This window comes from Arabidopsis lyrata, assembly GCF_000004255.2.
Source record: "Arabidopsis lyrata subsp. lyrata unplaced genomic scaffold ARALYscaffold_7, whole genome shotgun sequence".
Lineage (NCBI taxonomy): Eukaryota > Viridiplantae > Streptophyta > Magnoliopsida > Brassicales > Brassicaceae > Arabidopsis > Arabidopsis lyrata.
Window position 1 is genome coordinate 309,899 of NW_003302549.1, and position 20,896 is coordinate 330,794.

At 33.8% G+C, this 20,896-nt stretch overlaps 6 protein-coding genes and 2 long non-coding RNA genes across 8 annotated transcripts; 2 read left to right on the top strand and 6 right to left on the bottom strand.

Moving 5' to 3' along the window:
• Nucleotides 1–673: 673 nt before the first annotated feature.
• LOC9302900 (fructose-bisphosphate aldolase 2, chloroplastic) lies at nucleotides 674–3,080 on the bottom strand. The gene is made up of 7 exons (XM_021019569.1): nucleotides 2,679–3,080; nucleotides 2,078–2,347; nucleotides 1,875–1,984; nucleotides 1,684–1,774; nucleotides 1,465–1,603; nucleotides 1,250–1,380; nucleotides 674–1,112 (listed from the first exon to the last, which is right to left on the bottom strand). The coding sequence occupies exons 1-7, from the start codon at nucleotides 2,853–2,855 to the stop codon at nucleotides 834–836; spliced, it is 1,197 nt and encodes a 398-aa protein (XP_020875228.1). The 5' UTR covers nucleotides 2,856–3,080; the 3' UTR covers nucleotides 674–833.
• A 957-nt stretch (nucleotides 3,081–4,037) lies between these two features.
• Nucleotides 4,038–5,443, bottom strand: LOC9304947. Its single transcript, XM_021019570.1, has 2 exons — nucleotides 5,326–5,443; nucleotides 4,038–4,970 (listed from the first exon to the last, which is right to left on the bottom strand). Exon 2 carries the CDS (start codon nucleotides 4,966–4,968, stop codon nucleotides 4,135–4,137), a length of 834 nt encoding a protein of 277 aa, XP_020875229.1. The 5' UTR covers nucleotides 4,969–4,970; nucleotides 5,326–5,443; the 3' UTR covers nucleotides 4,038–4,134.
• A 419-nt stretch (nucleotides 5,444–5,862) lies between these two features.
• Nucleotides 5,863–7,342, bottom strand: LOC9304948 (endoglucanase 22). Its single transcript, XM_021016668.1, has 4 exons — nucleotides 7,091–7,342; nucleotides 6,858–7,019; nucleotides 6,400–6,675; nucleotides 5,863–6,189 (listed from the first exon to the last, which is right to left on the bottom strand). The coding sequence occupies exons 1-4, from the start codon at nucleotides 7,340–7,342 to the stop codon at nucleotides 5,863–5,865; spliced, it is 1,017 nt and encodes a 338-aa protein (XP_020872327.1).
• Nucleotides 7,343–7,661: 319 nt separating this feature from the next.
• LOC110226906 lies at nucleotides 7,662–8,961 on the top strand. Its single transcript, XR_002330791.1, has 2 exons — nucleotides 7,662–8,147; nucleotides 8,455–8,961. It is a non-coding gene; the product is annotated as an uncharacterized LOC110226906 (long non-coding RNA).
• Nucleotides 8,962–9,143: 182 nt separating this feature from the next.
• LOC110226907 lies at nucleotides 9,144–10,704 on the top strand. Its single transcript, XR_002330792.1, has 2 exons — nucleotides 9,144–9,426; nucleotides 10,102–10,704. It is a non-coding gene; the product is annotated as an uncharacterized LOC110226907 (long non-coding RNA).
• Nucleotides 10,705–10,901: 197 nt separating this feature from the next.
• LOC110226905 lies at nucleotides 10,902–11,275 on the bottom strand. Its single transcript, XM_021019833.1, has one exon. The coding sequence runs from the start codon at nucleotides 11,180–11,182 to the stop codon at nucleotides 11,042–11,044; it is 141 nt and encodes a 46-aa protein (XP_020875492.1). The 5' UTR covers nucleotides 11,183–11,275; the 3' UTR covers nucleotides 10,902–11,041.
• Nucleotides 11,276–15,205: 3,930 nt separating this feature from the next.
• LOC110226904 (endoglucanase 22-like) lies at nucleotides 15,206–15,746 on the bottom strand. Its single transcript, XM_021019832.1, has one exon. It carries the CDS (start codon nucleotides 15,653–15,655, stop codon nucleotides 15,239–15,241), a length of 417 nt encoding a protein of 138 aa, XP_020875491.1. The 5' UTR covers nucleotides 15,656–15,746; the 3' UTR covers nucleotides 15,206–15,238.
• Nucleotides 15,747–15,997: 251 nt separating this feature from the next.
• On the bottom strand, nucleotides 15,998–18,539 carry LOC9304949 (endoglucanase 23). The gene is made up of 5 exons (XM_002868831.2): nucleotides 18,106–18,539; nucleotides 17,449–17,748; nucleotides 17,199–17,360; nucleotides 16,621–16,896; nucleotides 15,998–16,501 (listed from the first exon to the last, which is right to left on the bottom strand). Exons 1-5 carry the CDS (start codon nucleotides 18,508–18,510, stop codon nucleotides 16,169–16,171), a joined length of 1,476 nt encoding a protein of 491 aa, XP_002868877.1. The 5' UTR covers nucleotides 18,511–18,539; the 3' UTR covers nucleotides 15,998–16,168.
• Between the last annotated feature and the right edge of the window lie 2,357 nt (nucleotides 18,540–20,896).

Here is a 20,896-nt window from a genome sequence, read left to right on the forward strand (position 1 = left end):
CTCCAATGTATATCTCTATTTTCTACTCTGAAAAAGAATATTTCTTAAAAATATTCTTTTTCTATTTTATATACTAATATCTTTTAATTATATAATTTACAATCTGACCCCATATATTATAGATTTGCAAAATTTCCATAAAATATGATATTAGTTAAATTAAACACTAATTATTTATTAAAAAAAACATTACATCATATAACAATAATAAAATATTACAAATTTTATTTTAAATAACAAGATATTTTAACTATCTTCGCGGATCTACAAGCAATTTACCGGACTATTAAATTACTAGTTTTATGTTTTAGTTTTCTTATGTTGTTTATTTTAAATTTAGTACTTGTTTGCTTTTTAAGTTTATAAAACTATGTGTTGTAATTGTTGTTTGTAAAATGATTATATGTATTAAATAAAAAAGTTTAAATTTGAGGGACTAAAGTATAAATAAAAAAGTTGAACTCAAAAATAGAGTAGAGAATAGAGTTGCTCTATATATAGAGTCAATCTGCAGAAATCTCTATTTTAGAGTCAATTATAGAGTAAGGTTGGAGAAGAATTTTGCATTTTTACTCTAAAATAGAGTAGGGTTGGAGATGCCCTAAGTTTTGTAATCTTGTTGATTATGGAGTATTTGTAGAAAACACTTTCCAAGTTCAAATAGATCAAGATAGATAGATAGATAACTTCAATATGATAGAACTTATTAAAAGGAGTAGCTAATGCAAAAGTAAGCAGAGAAAATAATGATTTGACATGATAATAACAAGCAAACTCAAAAACAAATGTAAATAAAACATCTGCTTTCTCTCTTTTTTCACAGCATCATCTCTTCAATAGGTGTAGCCTTTGACGAACATGCCCTCCTTAGCCTCTTCGGACTCACCCTCCCCGGTGTATTTTCCGAGCTGAGCCAACGAATTGGCCTTGGCACGGGCCAAGAGAGTGGTCTGAGCTGCGTTCACGTTCTCGGGTCTGCCACCCCATGTTTTCAGACAAGTGTTCTGCAATGCACGTGCGTAGGAGAAGGACACGTGCCATGGGTTTGGTGCCTGGTTCATTGCATTCAGGTTGAGTGTTGCCTCCACCTCTGACTGTCCTCCGGATAAGAACTGCAACAAAACAAAAACAAAAACAAGAAACAATATTACTTTTACCTCAAGCCACCAATATTAGGTTTTGCCTCTTGTGTATTGAATCGAACATGTTTTAACTGAAGAATCATCGTGAAGAGAAGGAGAGAACTTGCCATGATTCCGGGGACTGCGGGAGGGACTCTGTTGCGGAGGAGCTTGAGGGTGTAGGCGGCAACTTTTTCAGGAGTAACTCTGTCTTTAGACTCAGCTCCGGGAGTCACCATACTCGGTTTCAGGAGGATACCTGTGTAAAAAGATGGTAAAATTTTCCATAGTAATTTCCAGACGTTACAAGTATTAAGAGAAGCACTCTATAACGAATATATACCTTCAAACATGACATTGTTCTGAGCAAGGTAAAAGAAAACCTCAGCCCAAACTTTCTCTGCTACATCGTATGTTCTGTCAATGTCGTGTTCTCCATCCAACAAGATCTCTGGCTCCACAATCGGAACCAACCCGCTGTCCTGGAAAAACGCAATTCGTGTGTGAATAGCTTGATATTCCGATTTGACATGTTTCTTGGGATACACGCTATGTTTGTTACCTGTGAAATGGCAGCGTATCGAGCAAGACCCCAAGCAGCTTCTTTGACGGCGAGAGCAGAAGGACCGTTAGGAATGCTCACGACAGTACGCCTAATCAGCCATCAGAGACAATCAATCACTAAAAAATCGAACCGAGACATATTTTCGTGTAGTAGGAAATGAAATCAGAACCGAGGGTACTACTGTATACCATTTGGCAAAACGCGCACCCTGTTGGTAGTAAGCAGCAGTTCGAGAGGCTAGACCGTCTAGTCCTTGGCACCATGACTCATTGTTGGATCCAACAAGTGGCACCAAACCCTGATATTCCATACACAGAAGTCATTAAGATACCTCAAATTAAGCAGCACCATGCATGTTGGTCTATATACTCTACAGTGTGCGTTCAGTTACCTTGTCAACTTTGATACCAGGGACAATGTTCTGCTCAACGAGGACGTCGACCATTTTCTTGCCTTCGGTGGTAGACTGGTACAAAGTCTCCTCAAATAGGATTGCGCCCGAGATGTACTGCCCGAGTCCAGGTGCAGACACCAACAAAGTCCGGAAAGCTTGACGGTTTGCCTCAGTGTTCTCTAGCCCTATCGAATCCAAACGTTTCCCGCAAGTCGCGTTCGACTCGTCCATCGCCAAGATTCCGCGTCCGGGAGACGCAATAGTTTTCTACTCCAGCCAAAATTAAAAGAATAAACTGAAATCTCATTTTTCCTTTGTTAACACGACTGTCACGATTTTATCTTCTATACACGAATAACTGTAACTAAAATCAAAACCTTGATACATTTTGAATCATAGTATAACCTAAATCTAAATCAAAATTGAAACTAAACATCTAAAGGGTAAAGTCGGTTTAAATTGGTTATGAAAAAAAAGTAGAAACAGGGGAAAACAGAACAACAGAATCTAGACATTCCAATTCAAAAAGGTGAAAAGTGCACTTTACGAATCATGCAGATAAAACACGTGGTAAAGAAGAGGATATGTGTGAACGAACCGCTGTCTTAACAAGCTCATCGGCGTAGGAGGAAGCGGCACGGACGGTGAGGGAGGTGGCACGGTTGCGGAGGACGACGGAGGCGGAAGAAGGCTGACGGAAGAGAACGCTTTGTCCCTTGACCCATTCGGATTTGTCTAACACCGGAGAAGCCTTGAGGAGTGAGGTTGATGCCATTTTTTTTTTTTTGTGTTATCTCTTTTCTCTGCCTTTGGTTTCTTTGAGAGACTCACAGTAAAAGCTAATGACACCACCCTTATCTCTCACTCCTCCCTCTTTTGGATTTATATTTCTCTTCAGATCAGTTATTTGAGGTTCTTGTGACCTTGCCAATAGTATTCCGCCACCTGGACCGTAATCTTGTATTACTCTCAATTCAAGAAAAATACATACACTCATTTTTTTTTGTTAAAAGAAAAATACATACACTCCAAAAAAAATTTCATTTTCTTTTTAATCGATACTCTTTTGTATGCCCGTCGTTACATATTCGCTTGATTTTTGTTTGCCTCTACACGGGAAAAAACCGAATAAGCACATCAATAGTAAAGATTCGTTCAAGACACTGTTTCTTTAAGAAAGAAAAAACTATTTAACTTTATGCTACGATATTAGTATCATGTACAAGAGATGTATCAAACCCTCAAGAATTTATATGTAGCACCGTGGACCATAATATTAATTCGTTTATAACCTTTTCTCTTGAATTGTATGTCTCTTGTATATCTAAGTTACTATACATCTTGTAATAATGTTGAACTCGAGGACAGAAAACCTAAGACAAACGCACCATTTTCAATTAAAAATAGTGGCAACAGCCTTATAAAGATACAAAGATGGTGTTTTGATAAGAGAAATAAAAATTATGAGGTTCGTATCATTTCTAATATTTTAAGAGCTGACGAGATTATTGATCAGTTTAGCGTAAGTCAAAATTTGACGGTAGAGAGTTTACCACGTCATCTAGGCTGGGTCTCAAACCGTAAACATTTTTTTTTTTCAACCATAGACATATATGTTAATCAAAAAATAGACATGTATGTTTTCTTCTCGAATTTGAAAAACGCATTTCTTGAATGACAAGTGAAGACAAGAGAACCCACTAAAATCCCTTTTAGAATTTAGAGCCAAAGATGCGTCGGAAAGTTACATCCAGAGAGAATGACTTAGTGAGGACGTGATTCCCTGCGGTTTCTTAAGGCTGAGGTTAAGCATGGAGATTTTAAGAGATTGTGAAGTCTACATCAACGGTCGAGAGACACTGCAATCTCATCGTCACCATTGCACAACAGGTGGCCAAGTGGGTCGTGTAGCCACCAAATTGACCCTTTAAACCTTTTGGTCTGGTCTAGTAGCAGATTTTGAAATCTCAAAACCGGTTTGTGTCGGTTAAGGAGTAGTAAAGTAAAAAGAGAGTTTCTGATGTCAAAATAAACACATACTTAAACTTCATAGTTCACTTAAAAGTTTCTGCAAGAGACAGATCCGATATCCCAGCTATCAGATCATCGATATTGCTCTCCTCTGCTACAACTTGATCATCATTCAGTGGCTGGACCGTGGAAGACTCATTGAGGGCCTTCTTCAGCTGCAGCACCAACCCATCTTCCTCGTCATCATCCCCCACAATCTCCAGATCCCACACCATGAAAATCTCTTGTGGAGTTACTTTGACGGGATCCTCTGTAACGTTACAATCGTCAACATTGTCTTCAACGTATGTGCTCATGAAATCATCCTTGAATACTTGAGACGATACTGCCGCTGGTTCTTCTTCTTCTTCAGCCTCTCCATTGCTCACTGACCCATCTTCTTCTATACTTTCAACACCTCCAAGATCTGTAGTAGGATGATCCGCTGCTAGTTCACGGGTTCCATTCTCTGCTATGGACTCTGAAAAATAACAATCTTCTAAAGAACTCTTTGACGGGTCTGATTCAAACGTTAGCATAGAGACAATCTCGCTGACTTCTTCATTCGATGAATTAGTTTTACAGTTCGCTGAATCAGCTTCTGGTTCAAATCTCCGTAGATGAATAGGCTCGGATTCAATCATATCCTCGTCTGGAGACAGGACACCTCTTGTTCCTGTAGATGAAGGAACAAACATCTCGGGATGGATATCGATGATTTCTGTTAAAGCATCTCTGAAAGTTCCCCAGTTATTGTTGTCTGAATCATCTGGAAAACTGATGATACAGGAATCAGCCCAAGCTAAACATTCAGGAGAAAGATCTTCCTCGCTTCTCACTAAAAGAGAAACCTCTGCTACGTCTTCTCGTTCAGTCATTGCTACAAAGCACATCCAGATCTTTCATGTTAGAGAAGATAGATTCTTCAAGACATCTAACGATATGATGATGGTTAAAAACCCCAAATTGAAACTAAACGAGAGCAGAAGACGCTATTTTCAATCACTAATTATAACAAAACATCGAATTTCCCAGTGAAATACCTAATTTCTAAAATTCGAACGCACAAGAATCGAAAATCACAAGTTCTAATACATAGAATCGAACAAAGTGAATAAACGTCAAATACGCAAGAAGGAAAACGAAAATTCTTCTGAGTACACTTAATTCCATGAATAAGTCGAATGGATTACTGGATGATTCAATTCAAAGAAGCAATTAAAGAAATGACTAACCTTTATCGACACGAGAATCCCCAAAAATAACCCTAATTTTCGGAAGAACAAAAGAAGAAGAAAACTAATTTTGAAATCTCCGAGACCCCCCAACTGAAGAGGAAACGACGTTGAATTGTTGGATAAAACTCGTACGATGTCGTTTTGAGGGGTGCTTGTTTTTTCTCTCTTTCTATTTTTGTTATCAATAGCCCAGACATCTTTGAAATTTACATAAAAGGCTCATACTTTTTTATTGGTACATATGATCCAAAAAATGTAGACATAAAGCACCCCCTATATATTTGTCTTTTTGCATTTTTATTTGGCCTTAGAGAATGTTTAATACAGAAAAAGTCTTAATACAGAAAAAGTCTACAACATTACCATTGCCATATTAAAATGTTAGACGGATTAACAACACGAAATATCCCTTAATATTTTTTTCTTTTGTCTTTCATTATATGAATCAGTGATAAGAAAAAATTCTCACTTTTGATTCTGTTCCTAGTTAAATACAAGTTTAATTTTGTCAACTCTTATAAAGGCAGAGTTGTCTCAAATTGGGTTGGCCTTAAAATAAGCCAAGAGACCAACAAAAGGTGCATTGATGTAAGTCGTTGGTTCCGTCTCACTTGCATTTGTCCGACCTCCAATGAATTTGTCATCTATGTTTGGTCCCCCGATCACAGCACCAACTAAAACGTTGGGGTCTGGATTTGGGGATGCGAAAATATTCCATCCTTCCGAGCATTTGATGGCAGTGGGATGAGTCGTGATAGACGGTGTCGATGCACCGCGGTGGTGGATTTGTCGTGGATATCGGTTACCATACCCAATCATGTATGACATTTTCATCGGATTATCTCCCAAAATGTAATCCACCTATATTAAATCATTGTTACCATAAAACCGATCCAGTTAAATAAATAGACCAGTACATTGTGAAATGAAAACTCATGAACTTCCTCAAAACAAACTAAATTTGCTATGTAATATATATGTATTAAGTATTGGCTAACTTTTTTTTTTTATCAAAAAACAAAATATATTTGCTATGCGTTTCGTGTATTGAATTAATATTGACTAACTTACCTGTCGTTTGGCCAAGCGACGGAGAGAATCCGGCTGGATCTTGAGACTACCACAGTGGAGTTGTTGAGAGGATTTAGAAAGGTAATTGGCGTAAGTGAGAAGGAGAAAAGACAATGCGACGGTGTTTTGGAGCTGACTGCTTCCGGGTTTGTAAAGAAGGCCACCGGGAGAGTAACTCATATGTGCACCCGGAGTTTCCAGAAAAAACGAACACATCAATTTTTCCGCTGTGTCCTTATACGGTGCAATCCCAGCTACATTCTTTTCAAATACTTCCTATATCAACAACAAGTAGCTCAAACGGTTTAGACATTTTTATATATAAGCATAATAGTATAGGCATGGATATACGCCACTTAGCTTGTATGTTCAGTATAAAATGAATTACGGTCATGAGTTTTATTGTGTCTTATGAATATGATGTCGTCATTTTAAAATCATAGAGAATTGGATCCAACCTTTGCAACGAGAACATTGACGCCCCCAACTTTGTTATCCCATCCAAACTCGAAGTAATTGGAATCTGACCCAAAAGATTGACGATTGTCCACTAAGTATTTAATGTAAGAATCTTTACCGGTCGCTCTTCTCAACCATGCAGCTCCCCATAATAACTCATCCTATATGAAATGAAAATCAATCTAGACCGATCTAGTTTCACATAATATATTCAAAAAATTATAGAGGTTACCTCATATCCGTTTACACTACAATAAAATGGGCAAACAGCAAGTTTAGTCTCAGGATTATTGGTATAGGAACCTCTATGTGAATCTGCGTACTCAAAAGTTGTTAAAGCATTATCGAGCAACAATTTAGAATATCTAGGATCAAATCGTTTGAATGCAATTGAAGCGGCTGCCAACGCAGCTGCGATTTCTCCAGCTAAATCAGAGGCTGGATTCGGTGCTTCCACGGCGTAAGCTGTCCGTGGTGTGTCCATATCCTCTGGTCTCTCCCAACACTGATAATCCGGTGTTGGTTCACCTACCTAAAATACCAGTATTGACATTATAAATCAAATTCTCAATATATGCATCAGTTTAAGTTTTATGAATATTATTGTTAGTTAATTTATCACTAAAACACACAAAAATAAACAAGATACTGTATAAAGAAATACATTAGGAACCTAAGAACATCTCCAATGGTTGTAAATTTGAGTATCTTAAAAAAATCTTAGCAATAAAAATAATCAAAACTAATCAAAACCACGAAGAATTGCTAAGATAGATATCTTAAATAAGATGTTTTTGAGATGTTAAGATGTGCATACGTGTCGACTAATGAGTGGGCGAAAAAATGAACAAAAGGGAAAAAAAATGCTTCCGACACGTCTTCGATTTCATCTCTTTTTCTCTATTTCTCGAATCCTCCGACGACGAAATCTCTCCAACGCATCTTGATCCGTCGAATTGAGAGGAAAAATTAGGCGGAATTTCCGCCGCCGTAACGCCGTTGTTTTCTCCACGAAGCTTGATTTTTTGATTTTAGATAGATTTTGAATTAACCTTTTTAGACGTAATTGGAAATTTCATCGCCGCGGAGGAGATGAGGAGCGTGTTGTTGTGGATTGCGGTGGTCGTGTGCTTGTTATGTTCAGTCGCGGCGGTGGTTCAAAGCGGATTTAGCCATTGTTTTTTTGAAACGAGAGATACTGAGACTGCGATATCTTTGCTGGAGAATAAATTGATCGGTTCCAATGGTACCTCTCACCTTGATTCAGGCAGCTGACTCTAAAGGAGCTGGTACACACACACACTTTCTCTCTCTCTCTCTCTCCTTCTCTTTTGTTGTTCTTCTATGGGATTTGAGATTTGACTCTGTTAGTTGGAATTTGAAATTAATGGCGTATGATTTTGGGTTAGTAAGAATGTCAAAGTGTGATAATTTTATTGTTACTGATTGGTTGTAGTGTTGTCTAAAGGTCAAAGTGTGATAATTTTCTGTTTTTGCATTGTTCACAAAGTGTTTGAGTATCCTGTCTCTTGTATGGATTTGTAGAACTGAGTACCTTTAAGATGGTTTTTGAAAGTGTTATAATGGTTCTTGCAGGTTCAGTCTTCGATGTTGCCATTGTATCAAGTAGATCAAACTCTTGGAAGAAACATTGTTTTATAGGAGTTGAAAAAATGTTGTTATACTATACCAGAAAGATGAAAAAGATAGATAGATGTTCTCAGCTGTTCTTGAAGATACTTTATACTGTTTTGATCTCAAATCTTAGGCATAATTCATGGTCAGATGCTTCATTCTTTTCTTTCCCATACCAGTGTTGTTTGTGCATTGCTTTCTTCGAGGGGACAAAACCGAGAGAATCTGTGAGCGGAAGTTAGACGGTAACAACGTCGGGTTGGTTTGGAAAAGATGTTGAATGAATGGCTCAGATTTGGTTGAAGTGATGAATGTTTAAGTTCTTCCTCTTTCATTTGCAAAAAAAGCTTGTATGAGTTTGGTTGTATGAATGCTTGTATTAGAAGATATTGTTTTGCAAAATTTGAATTTGTTTTATCTTAAGAACCCATTGATTCTTAACCATTGGAAGGCAAATTTGTTAAGATCTTCTCTTTGTATTCTTAACTTAGAAAATGCAAAATTTTAATATTAAAAATTGTTAAGAATCAAGGTTAAGTATCCACGAAGAACCCAAATGTTCCGTAACGTCGAACAATGCAGATCGTCCGGCGAAGATTCCACGTAGCCATCTCTCTCGACATCATTTACCTCCGTGGCTCAATGGCAACACGAATTGTCCTCAAAGCGTCTTCTTCCACTTCCTCGTCTCCTCCGAGATTCGAAACCTAGAATCTCTAATTCGTTCAACTTTCCCTAAACTGACGAATCTCAAAATTTAGAGGTAGTTGTCGTGATTTTGCTTCATTGGTCCTGTGAGTTTGCTTCATTGGTCAGGTAGTGGTAAGCCATGGTTAAGACTTGAAAATGTCAACTTTCGTCGTCATTGTGGGCACCTTATGATCTGTATAAACACTCTCATTGACACCGTTTTCGAGTTCGACATATTCATCGGTAAACTCTCTATACAAAAGTCTGTTCAATTGCAGTGTCATTTTGCTTATTGTCTGTGTTTGTTCATCAATAGTTGAACTATAAGTTAGGAATCTTCATTCTTTGTGTTTGTGGGGTTGGCTTTTTTACTTTTTTAAGCATATGTGAAGTTTTTACCATTTCTGGGTATGGGTATGGCTTTTGTTTTGGCACTCATAACATTGAGTAAACAAAAAGATAGAAGCTTTATGATTTGCTTCATGGTTAAATACTCCATTGTTGGCCAATTGGTGGAGATTGTAATAGTGGGGAATTGGGCTAGTGGTAGGGCATATTTACTGGTCCTGATAAATTTTGGAACACCATGAGCACACTGAGCCAGTGATTGTTTCACCTTTTCTTATGTAGTTTCTTAGGGGATTTATCTTACGAAGGCAAAAGGGTTTCAGAGAATTTGCACGTATGAGTGTTATTGAGTTACTCTAAAAGGATCTCGAATCTTTACCTAGTTTATGCATTGAACAAGCTATGCATAAGACACCCTTGTTGGTTATCATCAGCTATTGTAAAAAATGTAAAATCTGTAACTTACCAGTCACTTTCTGAAAGTTTATTTTTGTGGGATCAAATCGCTTTTTTCTTGCATATTCAGAATCACAATCTTATCTTAAGTTGGGTTTTGTTTGTTTTAACCAGCCATGAGGACTAAACCGAAGATAAGCAGAGTTTCCTTGGTGGTTTTCAACTGGAAACAATTCTGTTAAAGATTGTGTAAACCTTGCCGAAACAGAGTAGTGTTGCTTCAGACAGTTCAAACCAGACTGTAGACGCAATTTAGAAGAGCAAACTTCTTTTCAAGTATTCTACCGGCGGTTGAATATGTTCTTGTGGGAAGAAAAAATAAAAATATAGTTAGCTTATTGATAAGAGGCATGTGTGGTAGCTCAAAAGGAGTCGTTGAGGCACGTGAATAAGCAAAGAGAAGCAGAGAAGGCACGTGAAACAGAGTTAAAAACAGAGCAAGAAGAAATAGATTGTGTAACCGCTTGAGAGTCCCAATGAGTTGTATATAAATAGATAGGAGAGTATTGAAGAAGTTATGCATGTATTGATGTGCGTGTAACAAACGTATGGTTTGTTAGAGGAGAGTTAGGAGATCACTTGAACAAATCTCCATTGTTAGGGTTCTTGAGTTTGTATCTTGGATTGAGAAGTGATAGAGAGAATAGTTCATAGCTACAATTCTTATCAATTATTCACACATAGTTCAGGTTAAAGTTTTTTTTTTTTTGTTTATTATTGATTCTATGAGTAATTTTGTGCAGATACTACTCCTTATTTTGGTTCTCAAAAGTCTTTAGAGATGATTTATCTCTATATGGAAGATTTTGCCTTATAATTCTCCAATGTCATGTGTATGATGTCTTCTTACTCTGTCTCGGACTAACCAGAAAGCATACTTGTGTGATTACATAAACAGAGTTACATAGATCAAACCAAACACAAACACTCAAAATAAGATGCAAGACTACTAACATCAAAGAAGACAGTGTTGTGGTTGAGAATAAATGACGTGATTGCTCTGGTCCTAACCAAAGCAATTGGTGGCTCCAGCAATCTCATAACCAAGCGGCTTCTATCTCCATACAAAGACTAGCATTGGTAGCTTGATGTCAATGTCTGTTAGATCATCAATCACTGCTGCTCCTGTTCCATTTAAAGGAGGCAACATCATCATGTCCATTATAAACAGTTTCTTGAGAATCATCATCTCCATCTCTTCTTTCCTTCTCCGTGATAAACATGTGTTTGTTTGTAACAGAGAGGTATAATAATAATAAATAGATCGTCCCGGTCCCACATGATCTTACAATCTTACCGTTTAGATTAGATAATCACCGTCCGATCTCAATAAACGGTCTAGATCTCTCAAACGTTCTCAGAGGTCCATTTAAAAAAAAAAAATTCTCAACACATATAAGAAAAGGAAACAACAGTCGAAGAAAAAAAAAGGAAACAATCGAAAGTTTCCTTTTTTTTTTTTATTCGAAGAACGTTTTGCCTATAAATACTCAAGTGAAGGTTAATCAATCTCCAACATCATCAGAGAAAAAAAAAATCATCTTTTTCTTTATGCAATTCTCATACAGAGAGGTCCGCCGATGATCCATGCAGACTTTGAAGTACGCCTATCATCTCTGCAAAATAAGAGAGAAAGAGCCGATACATAAACCGAAGAAGCCAAAAACCTCTTTGGAAACCATGGACTGATGAGAAACCTCCATCGTTTCGAAGAAGGAGGCATATATAGTCCAACAATCTCGTATCCTCTTCATCTTCGAATTCTTCTTCTAGGTATAACAGCTTCTTCTCTCTTTATGATGGTACTTGTTCTGTGGTTGATTTATAATTAGGGTTCGGAATTTGTAGTTATGGGTATGCAAATATAGAGAAGCAAAGACAGAGATTGCAAGTAGTAGTGTACAAGTTACAGAACTGAGATTCTCTTTTTGGTGCTACCACCATCATCGTTGGTGATATAGATTCCTAAGGTTTCTTCTCTGTTCTTTATCCTTGGTTTATTTGTTTATTGTTTTTTTGCTTTTCTTATATCATGCTTCTTAGACCAATAGGCAATATTTTGATGGGATGAGTTAAAGATTGTGAATTTGGATATGGTAGTAGTCACTTGCTGATTGATATATGTGCAATCTTTTTTAATATGTTGTAGTACCTGAAAGAAGCTGGATGGGCTCAAGGAGGCAGAGTTTTTTCTAGTACCAGCCAAGACGTTTAGCTCTCCCGGTTTGTTTTTCGTCCATATCACAAGCTGCACGTACGAGGTATTGCTTTCTTAATTTCTTATCTTCTCTTTTTCTCTTAAGAAATATTTTGATTTTAGTATTTTATTTATTGATTTTGTTCATACAAAAAAAGTTTTCAGTTTTTATTTTCAGATTTAAAAAGTTTTTTTAAATCATGTTTTATATATAATTTTAAACGTTTTTTCAAATCTCTTTTTGTTTTAAACTATGTTTTTAAGTGTTAAATTTTTAACTTTTGTGTAAACTAGTTGGACACAACATCCAAACCCCTAAGAGGTATTCTAGGTTCAATATGGTTTATACATAATTAAATTTTTAACACTTGTTTTTTTTAATGTTTTGTTTTTTTTGTTTGTTTTTTTTATAAGTGTTAAATTTTTTAATTTTGTGTAAACTAATTGGATACAACATCCAAACCCCTAAGAGGTGTTCTAGGTTCAATTTGGTTTACACATAATTAAATTTTTAACACTTGCTTTTTTTTTAATGTTTTGTTTTTTTTGTTTGTTTTTTTTATAAGTGTTAAATTTTTTAATTTTGTGTAAACTAATTGGATACAACATCCAAACCCCTAAGAGGTGTTCTAGGTTCAATTTGGTTTACACATAATTAAATTTTTAACACTTGCTTTTTTTAATGTTTTGTTTTTTTTGTTTGTTTTTTTTATAAGTGTTAAATTTTTTAATTTTGTGTAAACTAATTGGATACAACATCCAAACCCCTAAGAGGTGTTCTAGGTTCAATTTGGTTTACACATAATTAAAATTTTAACAATTGTTTTTCTTAATGTTTTGTTTTTTTTTTTTTTTGATGAGTGTTAAATTTTTAAAATTTGTGTAAACTAATTGGATACAACATCCAAACCCCTAAGAGGTGTTCTAGGTTCAATATGGTTTACATATAATTAAATTTTTATCACTTGTTTTTTTTTTTTTAAATGTTCTTTTTTCTTTTTTTGTAAGTGTTAAATTTTTAATTATGTGTAAACTAATTTGATACAACGTCCAAAACCCAAAGAGGTGTTCTAGGTTCAATATGGTTTACTCGTAGTAATTAAATTTTTAACACTTGTTTTTTAAAAAATATTTTGTTTTTTATAAGTGTTAAAATTATTAATTTTGTGTAAACTAATTGGCTACAACATCCAAATCCCTAAGAGGTATTCTATGTTATATATGGTTTACATAAAATTAAATTTTTAACACTTCTTTTTAAAAATGTTTTTTTTATAAATATGAATTTTTTTAATTTTGTGTAAACTAATTGGATACATCATCCAAACCCCTAAGAGGTGTTCTAGGTTCAATATGGTTTACACAAAATTAAATTTTTAACACTTGTTTTTTAAAATTTTTTTTTTATAAGTGATAAATTTTTTAATTTTGTGTAAACTAATTGGATACAACATCCAAACCCCTAAGAGGTGTTTTAGGTTCAATATGGTTTACATAAAATTAAATTTTTAACACTTATTTTTTTATAAATGTTTTGTTTTTTTATAAGTGTTAAATTTTTTAATTTTGTATAAATTAATTGGATACAACATCCAAACCCCTAAGAGATATTCTAAGTTCAATATGGTGTACACATAATTAAATTTGTAATGCTTGTTTTTATAATGTTTTTTTGTTTGTTTTTAGTAAGTGTTAAATTTATTAATTTTGTGTAAACTAATTGGATACAACATCCAAACCCCTAAGAGGTATTTTAGGTTCAATATGATTTACACAAAATTAAATTTTTAACATTTGTTTTTTTTTGTTTTTTTATTTATAAGTATTAAATTTTTTTAATTTTGTGTAAACTAATTGGATACATCATCCAAATTCTTAAGAGATGTTCTAGGTTCAATATGGTTTACACAAAATTAAATTTTTAACACTTGTTTTTTAAAAATTTTTTTTTTATAAGTGTTAAATTTTTTAATTCTGTGTAAACTAATTTAGATACAACATCCAAACTCCTAAGAAGTTTTCTAGGTTTATTATGATTTACACATAATTAAATTTTTAACACTTATATTTTTATTAAAAAAATTTAAAAAAAAGTTTTCAAATTTACATTTTTATATTACTATTAAAACGTTACGGATTTTATTTTTCAAATAATATTTTTGATAAATATTTTAAAGGGAGGCTTTTGCAAAAATGCCATTTTTTCAATGCCACTTTTCAAAAATACTCCTTTTTTAAAACCTTATAAAAAATGCTCTTAAAAGTATAAGATTTACCCAAATATATATGTAATATTATTAAAACATACACAAACTATATTTCTATGTATCTAAAATCTTATAAATACTTTATAAATACCTTATAAATGCATTTTATATACCTTTAAAAACCTTTAAAATATCTTGTAAAACCTGTGAAAAACCTTAAAAATCCTTTAAAATAACTTGTAAAACATTTAAAAACACCTTATAAAACCTTATAAATACTTGGATCAAGTCTTCAAGTAGTAATTACAATCAATAAGTACCTTATAAACCTAATAAAACTTTATAAAAATTTCAGATTTAAATAGAGACATTTTTTTAAATATCTAAAAGAAGCATTTTTGAAAAGGAGCACACCAAAAGTGGTATTTTTAACAATTCCCCTATTTTAAATTATAACTTCTTGTCAACGAATTTTATAAAGAAAATTCGAAGGTTTGCAAAACCCACGCTTTTCCTCTTTGAGTATTGTTTTCAAATATTTTAAAAGTAAATAAACATGTGTTTATTATAAAAATGTCGCATGTTTTTAACGAAGCAATTTGTTTTTTTTTTTTTTGAGAAAGGATTTTCTATTAAAAAATAAAAACCATGAGAAATAAAATGATACAAAACCAATAAGGCCCAGTTTAGCCATGTGGCCCAACACACACTAAAAAGATCTATTTTCGAATCAGTTAAAAGCAGCCCATTAAGGGATAGTAACTAACATCTAAAGTAAATAAATTCTTACCAAAAAAAATCTAAAGTAAATAAATTCATGTAAAATAAAAGACTAGAGGTTATATAGTCACCGTACTTGGACGAAGATGCGATTAGGAAGTTGCGAAACGGTCTTAAGGAGATAATTGGTGCCCCACCGGAGAGCGACGAGATTGTCCCTGAGATCAGCCGGAGACATGTAACTTCCAAAGTCGATAGCGCTCCACGCAAGCATGGTAGCCGTAAAAGCCATCGGAAAATGGAACTTAATGTTATCTCCGGCGTCGTAGTAGCCACCAACGAGGTTGGCATTGAGGTTCTTGCCGTCGTTGAGTGCGGAGTTGCGGCGCCACGTCATCCTCTGTTCTCTGGGAAGATATCCAGAGCGTTGACCTTCAAAGAAGAGGATTGACTTTGTGAGAGCATCGGAGTAGTCGTGAGAAATCGTCGTTGGTAGGATGATGAGGAGAATAAGAACTATGGAAGAGCAAATCGATGGCTTCATTGTTTTTTTCTTTTAGGGTTTATGAGAGATGACTGAATAAGACGATGCATATATACTGTACTTTTATTCGAAATTTTTCTATGGAAACTTTCCCGCATGTCCTCTATTAATTTTGTTTTATAGTTTAATGAATATTTTGGCGAGTTTTTATTTTCCAAATTTGATAAAGAAAAAAAAAATAATGTACATTGGTTAAAAAAACTTTTATATATTAGAGTAAATGCGATAAATATTATCGAGTCTATAAAACATCATCTAAATTACCACAAATAAAGCCATATCATCTGCAATAAATAAATTTATGTATGAATATATTACTAATTTAAAAGAATGTCTTTTAATTTTAATAATTATATAAATACTTTAACAGAAAAAGATAAACCACAACGGTAAAACAAAGGAAAATTGTATATATATGTCTCTCTCTTGATGCGTACTTGTACCCCAATCAATATATGTACATTATCATTTTTCCATTTTCTTTAGTTTTACAAATTTGGGAAGAGATTATACTCAAGAGAACTTGGGGTTGCTTTTAAAGTACGCAAATACACCAACAAAAGGTGCATTGATGTACGTTGTGGGCTCAGTCTCACTAGCATTTGTCCGACCTCCAATAAATTTATCATCTGCGTCAGGCCCGCCAATCACCGCACCAATAAGAATGTTGGGGTTTGGATTGGGTGATGCGAAAATATTCCATCCTGCTGAGCACCCAAATGCAGTCGGATGAACGGTAAAAGACGGAATAGACGAGCCACGGTGGTGGATCAGTCGCGGGTACTGCTCACCATACCCAATCATGTATGACAACTTCATTGGATTATCTCCCAAAACGTAGTCTACCTACAAAAAAAGAAAAACACACACAAATAAATTTTGATTAGATTGATATTATGATATATTGACTTTGATCGGTAAGAAACACAATTAATGAAAAAAATGATCCTATAATTCTAATATACCTGTCGTTTGACTATGCGGCGAAGAGAATCCGGTTGAAACTTGAGGTTACCGCAATTGAGTGGTTGAGAGGATGTAGTGAGGTAATCTGCATAGGTAAGGAGAAGGAAAGATAGTGCGGCCGTGTTCTGTAGCTGACTGCTTCCGTGTTTGTAAAGGAGACCGCCGGGAGTGTAAGTCATATGTGGACCATTGGTTTCCGGCAAAAATGCACACATCATTTTCTCTGCGGTATCTTTATATGCTGCTAACGCAGTCACATTCTTCTCAAATACTTCCTGTTTAACCAAATTGATTTAACTTTCACACTTAGAAATATACATCAGTTTGATTTTAACCAGATCTATTTTTTTTCAAAAATTAGAAGAAAACTACGAGAATTAACAGATTTATTTTTTTCAATAATCGTGAAAATTTCTTTTTATTGAAAGATATACACTTTGTAAGCATAATACATATGTTAAAGTGTACATATATGGTCAATGTATTATGCATTACGATTTACGACCATGAGTATTTATATCGTAATTTATAATTTCACTGGAAGATATCGTATAGAGAATTGGAAATTGGACCAAACCTTGGCAATGAGAACATTAACACCCCCAACCTTGTTGTCCCAGCCAAACTCGAAGTAATTGAAATTTGCACCGAAAACTTGACCATTGGTCACTAAGTATGTCAGATAATAATCTTCGCCGGTTGCTCGTCTCAGCCACGCAGCTCCCCATAGCAACTCGTCCTATGTGAAATAACATGATGATTTATATGAATATAAACCCAATTATATTTGATTGTACAATAATCGAAAAAAAGAAAGAAAGATATACCTTATATCCATTAACACTACAGTAAAACGGGCAAACGGCTTGTTTGACTCCCGGATTTTCGGTATAAGAACCTCGATGTGAATCTGCATACTGAAACGTTTGTACGGCTTTATTGAGTAATATTGTGGAATACTTAGGATTTGCTTGTTTGAATGCAATTGAAGCGGCTGCCAAAGCTGCTGCAATTTCTCCCGCTAAATCGGAGGCTGGATATGGTGCATCTAAGGCGAAAGCAGTTCGTGGCGTGTCCATATCTTCCGGTCTTTCCCAACAATCATGGTCTGCTTGTGCTTCACCTACCTATACCATATTAATCTTGTGTTGATAGTGTGTACACATTAAAAAATATTCATATAATCTTTTCCTTTCAAAATCGTGGTCTGGTAAAAAGGATAATTACATATGAAGAAACTAATCAACACATATTGATTATCTTTTCAGGGAAAGATATCCAATTTGATCCTGTCTTTATCAAGATACCAAGGTATCTTATTATGACAAAATTGGTGAAAATCAAATTCTTGATAACGGTATGTATTGGTGAATTAAAATACAAAATATATAATACTATATAAGTATTATGTCCATAGATGGGGTGAAAACCAAATGCATGATTACAGTAAATAAAATGACGACGGGTTAAGGGTTTATACGTACTTGGACGAAAATGCGATCAGGGAGTTGTGAAACGGTCTTAAGGAGATAATCAGTGGCCCACTTGAGGGCTACGAGATTATGTCTGAAATCATTCTGAGACATATAGCGTCCGAAGTCAATAGAACTCCAAGCAAGCATCGTTGCCGTAAAAGCCATAGGAAAATGAAACTTAACGTTGTCTCCGGCGTCGTAGTAACCACCAACGAGGTCAGTTTTGAGATTTCGGCCGTCGTTGAGTGCAGAATTACTACGCCACGTCATCCTTTGTTGTTTTGGAAGACGACCAGAGCGTTGACCTTCGAAAAAGAGTATTGACTTTCTAAGAGCGTCGGAGTAGTCGTGAGGGATCGCCGTTGGTAGAAGTAGAAGTATGAAAACGGTTACAAAGTAAATCGAAGGTTTCATTTTCCTATAATTTATTAGGATTTGGTGAGATTTCGTTGTTTTTGACATGTAGTTTTTTGGGACTTTAGGGTTCATATTTATAGACACATAATAGTGACTACAACTTCTGGTTTACGTGTACGTATTTTGGGTAATTTGGTAAGTAATCAATACGTCTTGGTTTGTTAAGGATCCATGCATGTTTAAAAAAAAAAAAAAAAAAAAAAAAAAATTAGAGAGAAACAAGTAAACGATATAATGATTCCCCTTCACTGACTCAAAGGTTTATTCACAATACTCTTTTCGTTTTTCTTTTACATCTCGAATTCTCTTATACTGTTTTCAAGAAAATATTCTTAACTATTAAATTGAAAATCAATATCTTTGAAATTTTTCTCCTTAATTGAATTTAAATATATTTTATTTTTTTCTAATTCAAATATATTTTAAGACAATAATATTCAATTCTAGTAATATAATCTTTTTTAGATTTGATAGATCTGATCATCTGTTTTTTATAATGCCAGTTGTGGTAAAACAAACACTATCCACATTTGTTTTTTTCTTTTTCTTTTCTAGGTTTACATATATATATATAGAAGTTCTCTGTATGTTGAAATTCTGAGATAAAAGAGATACAATGAGAAATAAAAATATTAAAATTAAATGACTCATCATTAGCTAATTAATTTTTAATAAATTATTATAAATTAACAATTTAACAGGCATTAAGAGGAAATGTGTGAGGAAGATAGGAGAATGAAATCATGTTTTGTGTTGCATTGGGTGAGGTACAGGTTTTTTGTCCCGGGATACCTCTTCTTTATTATATATGGATTTTTGCTAAATTTATTTTCAGAATATAATTAACATGTAAATATCAACAAAAAAAATCTCAAAACTTAAGTAATTTGATTTCATATTTTCATCACTTGTTTAATTTCGCCAAAATAAATTTCAGGCAAACCAATATTTCATACAGAAACTGTAAATCAGATTTAAGAAGAAAATAGTACTAGAAACGTGATAAAAAATTGTTTTTGGTAAGCAAAAATTAATGTTCTTTTTAGAAAAAAAAACAATGTGTTTGGTCTAAAACGAAACTTTTCTTGATGAGTTTTGCTTCTCTTTCCAATGAGCTCTACTTTTCTTCCTGAATCTTGAACCAAGCATCTGTGCATGCAACGATTCGAGATATTGCTTGTGTTTAATCAAATCGTACAATTTATTTTGCCCTTGACTACATTATATATGGAACGAGTTAATAATAATGAAAAAAAAAAGAAAATGGAACGAGTTAAGTAATTAGCAAAAACTCTGTATCCGTATTTCTCAGTTGTAACCATGTATTTTGCCCAATTGAGATTGATTAATATATATTTTTAAAAAAGTAATTAGCAAAAACTCTGTTTTTTCTTATCTTATTCGTGTACCGTATCTATTTTTTTGTTTCTGCTCCATAAGGCAATCATGCTCTTTTATTTCTCTACACAATAATGTCTACCTTGCTCTGGTAATTTTATTGTATGATTATATTTTATAGAAAGCACATATTTGTTCGTTTCTATATATCACATCACCTTTCGTTGTAGTTTCCAGTTTCCACAATTGTCGCGTTTATATATTCTTTAAGAAATATTTAATTTCAAGCATATCCAAACTGAGGCAAAATGAATTTTTAAAGAATATACTTAAATTATTATTAATTTTGTATATTACATTTATTAGTATCTATGACCAACCGCTATTATTAGGTTTAGTTGCAGAGTAGTTTTCCATTACTTTCCTGCTATTTTATAAAAAATCCAATTATAAATTTGTTGACTATAGTTGTATCAATGAATCATTTATACAATCATAGACCTATAAAATATACTCCCTCTGTTTCTAAAAGAGTGATGTTTTGAGTTTTATACATTAATTAAGAAAAAATCATTTTTATAATTTTTTATTATTTTATTATTAGTTTAATAATATTAATCTCACTTCTCTCTTTTCTCTATTGGTCACAAATAAAAATAGTAATGATGCTATTACAAAACATCAATCTTTATAGAACAAAAATAAAACTCAAAACATCAAATATCTAGGAACAGAGAGAGTATTACGGAATGATCACAATCATCACATAATAAGTACGGACACACAACAAGCCAAAACTAAACTGATATTATTGCTCGAGTTAGTATTTAATTTGTAATATCTATCTTGAGGTGCAACCAAAATAATTAAATATTGAAATCATAATAGCAATTGAAGTAATATATGACTCTCGAGAGAAATTTGCGTGGGATAAAGAATTTTCAAATAATGATAGTCTAGCTAGTGGTCATTGTTATGTTAGTTCAGACTAATTATTGTCAACCTTTTTTCTCCTACCACTAAAATACTCATGTATCGTGAGATC

What these genes read in the sequence shown, in the direction of transcription:
- LOC9302900 (XM_021019569.1), bottom strand. Translation starts at nt 2,855, where the DNA reads ATGGCATCAACCTCACTCCTCAAGGCTTCTCCGGTGTTAGACAAATCC. An exon ending in ATGAGCTTGTTAAGACAGCG is followed by an intron (nt 2,348 to 2,678) that starts GTTCGTTCACAC and finishes TGGCTGGAGTAG; the next exon opens with AAAACTATTGCGTCTCCCGG. An exon ending in CCGCAGTCCCCGGAATCATG is followed by an intron (nt 1,113 to 1,249) that starts GCAAGTTCTCTC and finishes GTTTTGTTGCAG; the next exon opens with TTCTTATCCGGAGGACAGTC.
- LOC9304947 (XM_021019570.1), bottom strand. Translation starts at nt 4,968, where the DNA reads ATGACTGAACGAGAAGACGTAGCAGAGGTTTCTCTTTTAGTGAGAAGC.
- LOC9304948 (XM_021016668.1), bottom strand. Translation starts at nt 7,342, where the DNA reads ATGGACACACCACGGACAGCTTACGCCGTGGAAGCACCGAATCCAGCC. An exon ending in GTAGTGTAAACGGATATGAG is followed by an intron (nt 7,020 to 7,090) that starts GTAACCTCTATA and finishes CATTTCATATAG; the next exon opens with GATGAGTTATTATGGGGAGC. An exon ending in GTCGCTTGGCCAAACGACAG is followed by an intron (nt 6,190 to 6,399) that starts GTAAGTTAGTCA and finishes GATTTAATATAG; the next exon opens with GTGGATTACATTTTGGGAGA.
- LOC110226905 (XM_021019833.1), bottom strand. Translation starts at nt 11,182, where the DNA reads ATGGAGATGATGATTCTCAAGAAACTGTTTATAATGGACATGATGATG.
- LOC110226904 (XM_021019832.1), bottom strand. Translation starts at nt 15,655, where the DNA reads ATGAAGCCATCGATTTGCTCTTCCATAGTTCTTATTCTCCTCATCATC.
- LOC9304949 (XM_002868831.2), bottom strand. Translation starts at nt 18,510, where the DNA reads ATGAAACCTTCGATTTACTTTGTAACCGTTTTCATACTTCTACTTCTA. An exon ending in CTGATCGCATTTTCGTCCAA is followed by an intron (nt 17,749 to 18,105) that starts GTACGTATAAAC and finishes AATATGGTATAG; the next exon opens with GTAGGTGAAGCACAAGCAGA. An exon ending in GTAGTGTTAATGGATATAAG is followed by an intron (nt 17,361 to 17,448) that starts GTATATCTTTCT and finishes TATTTCACATAG; the next exon opens with GACGAGTTGCTATGGGGAGC.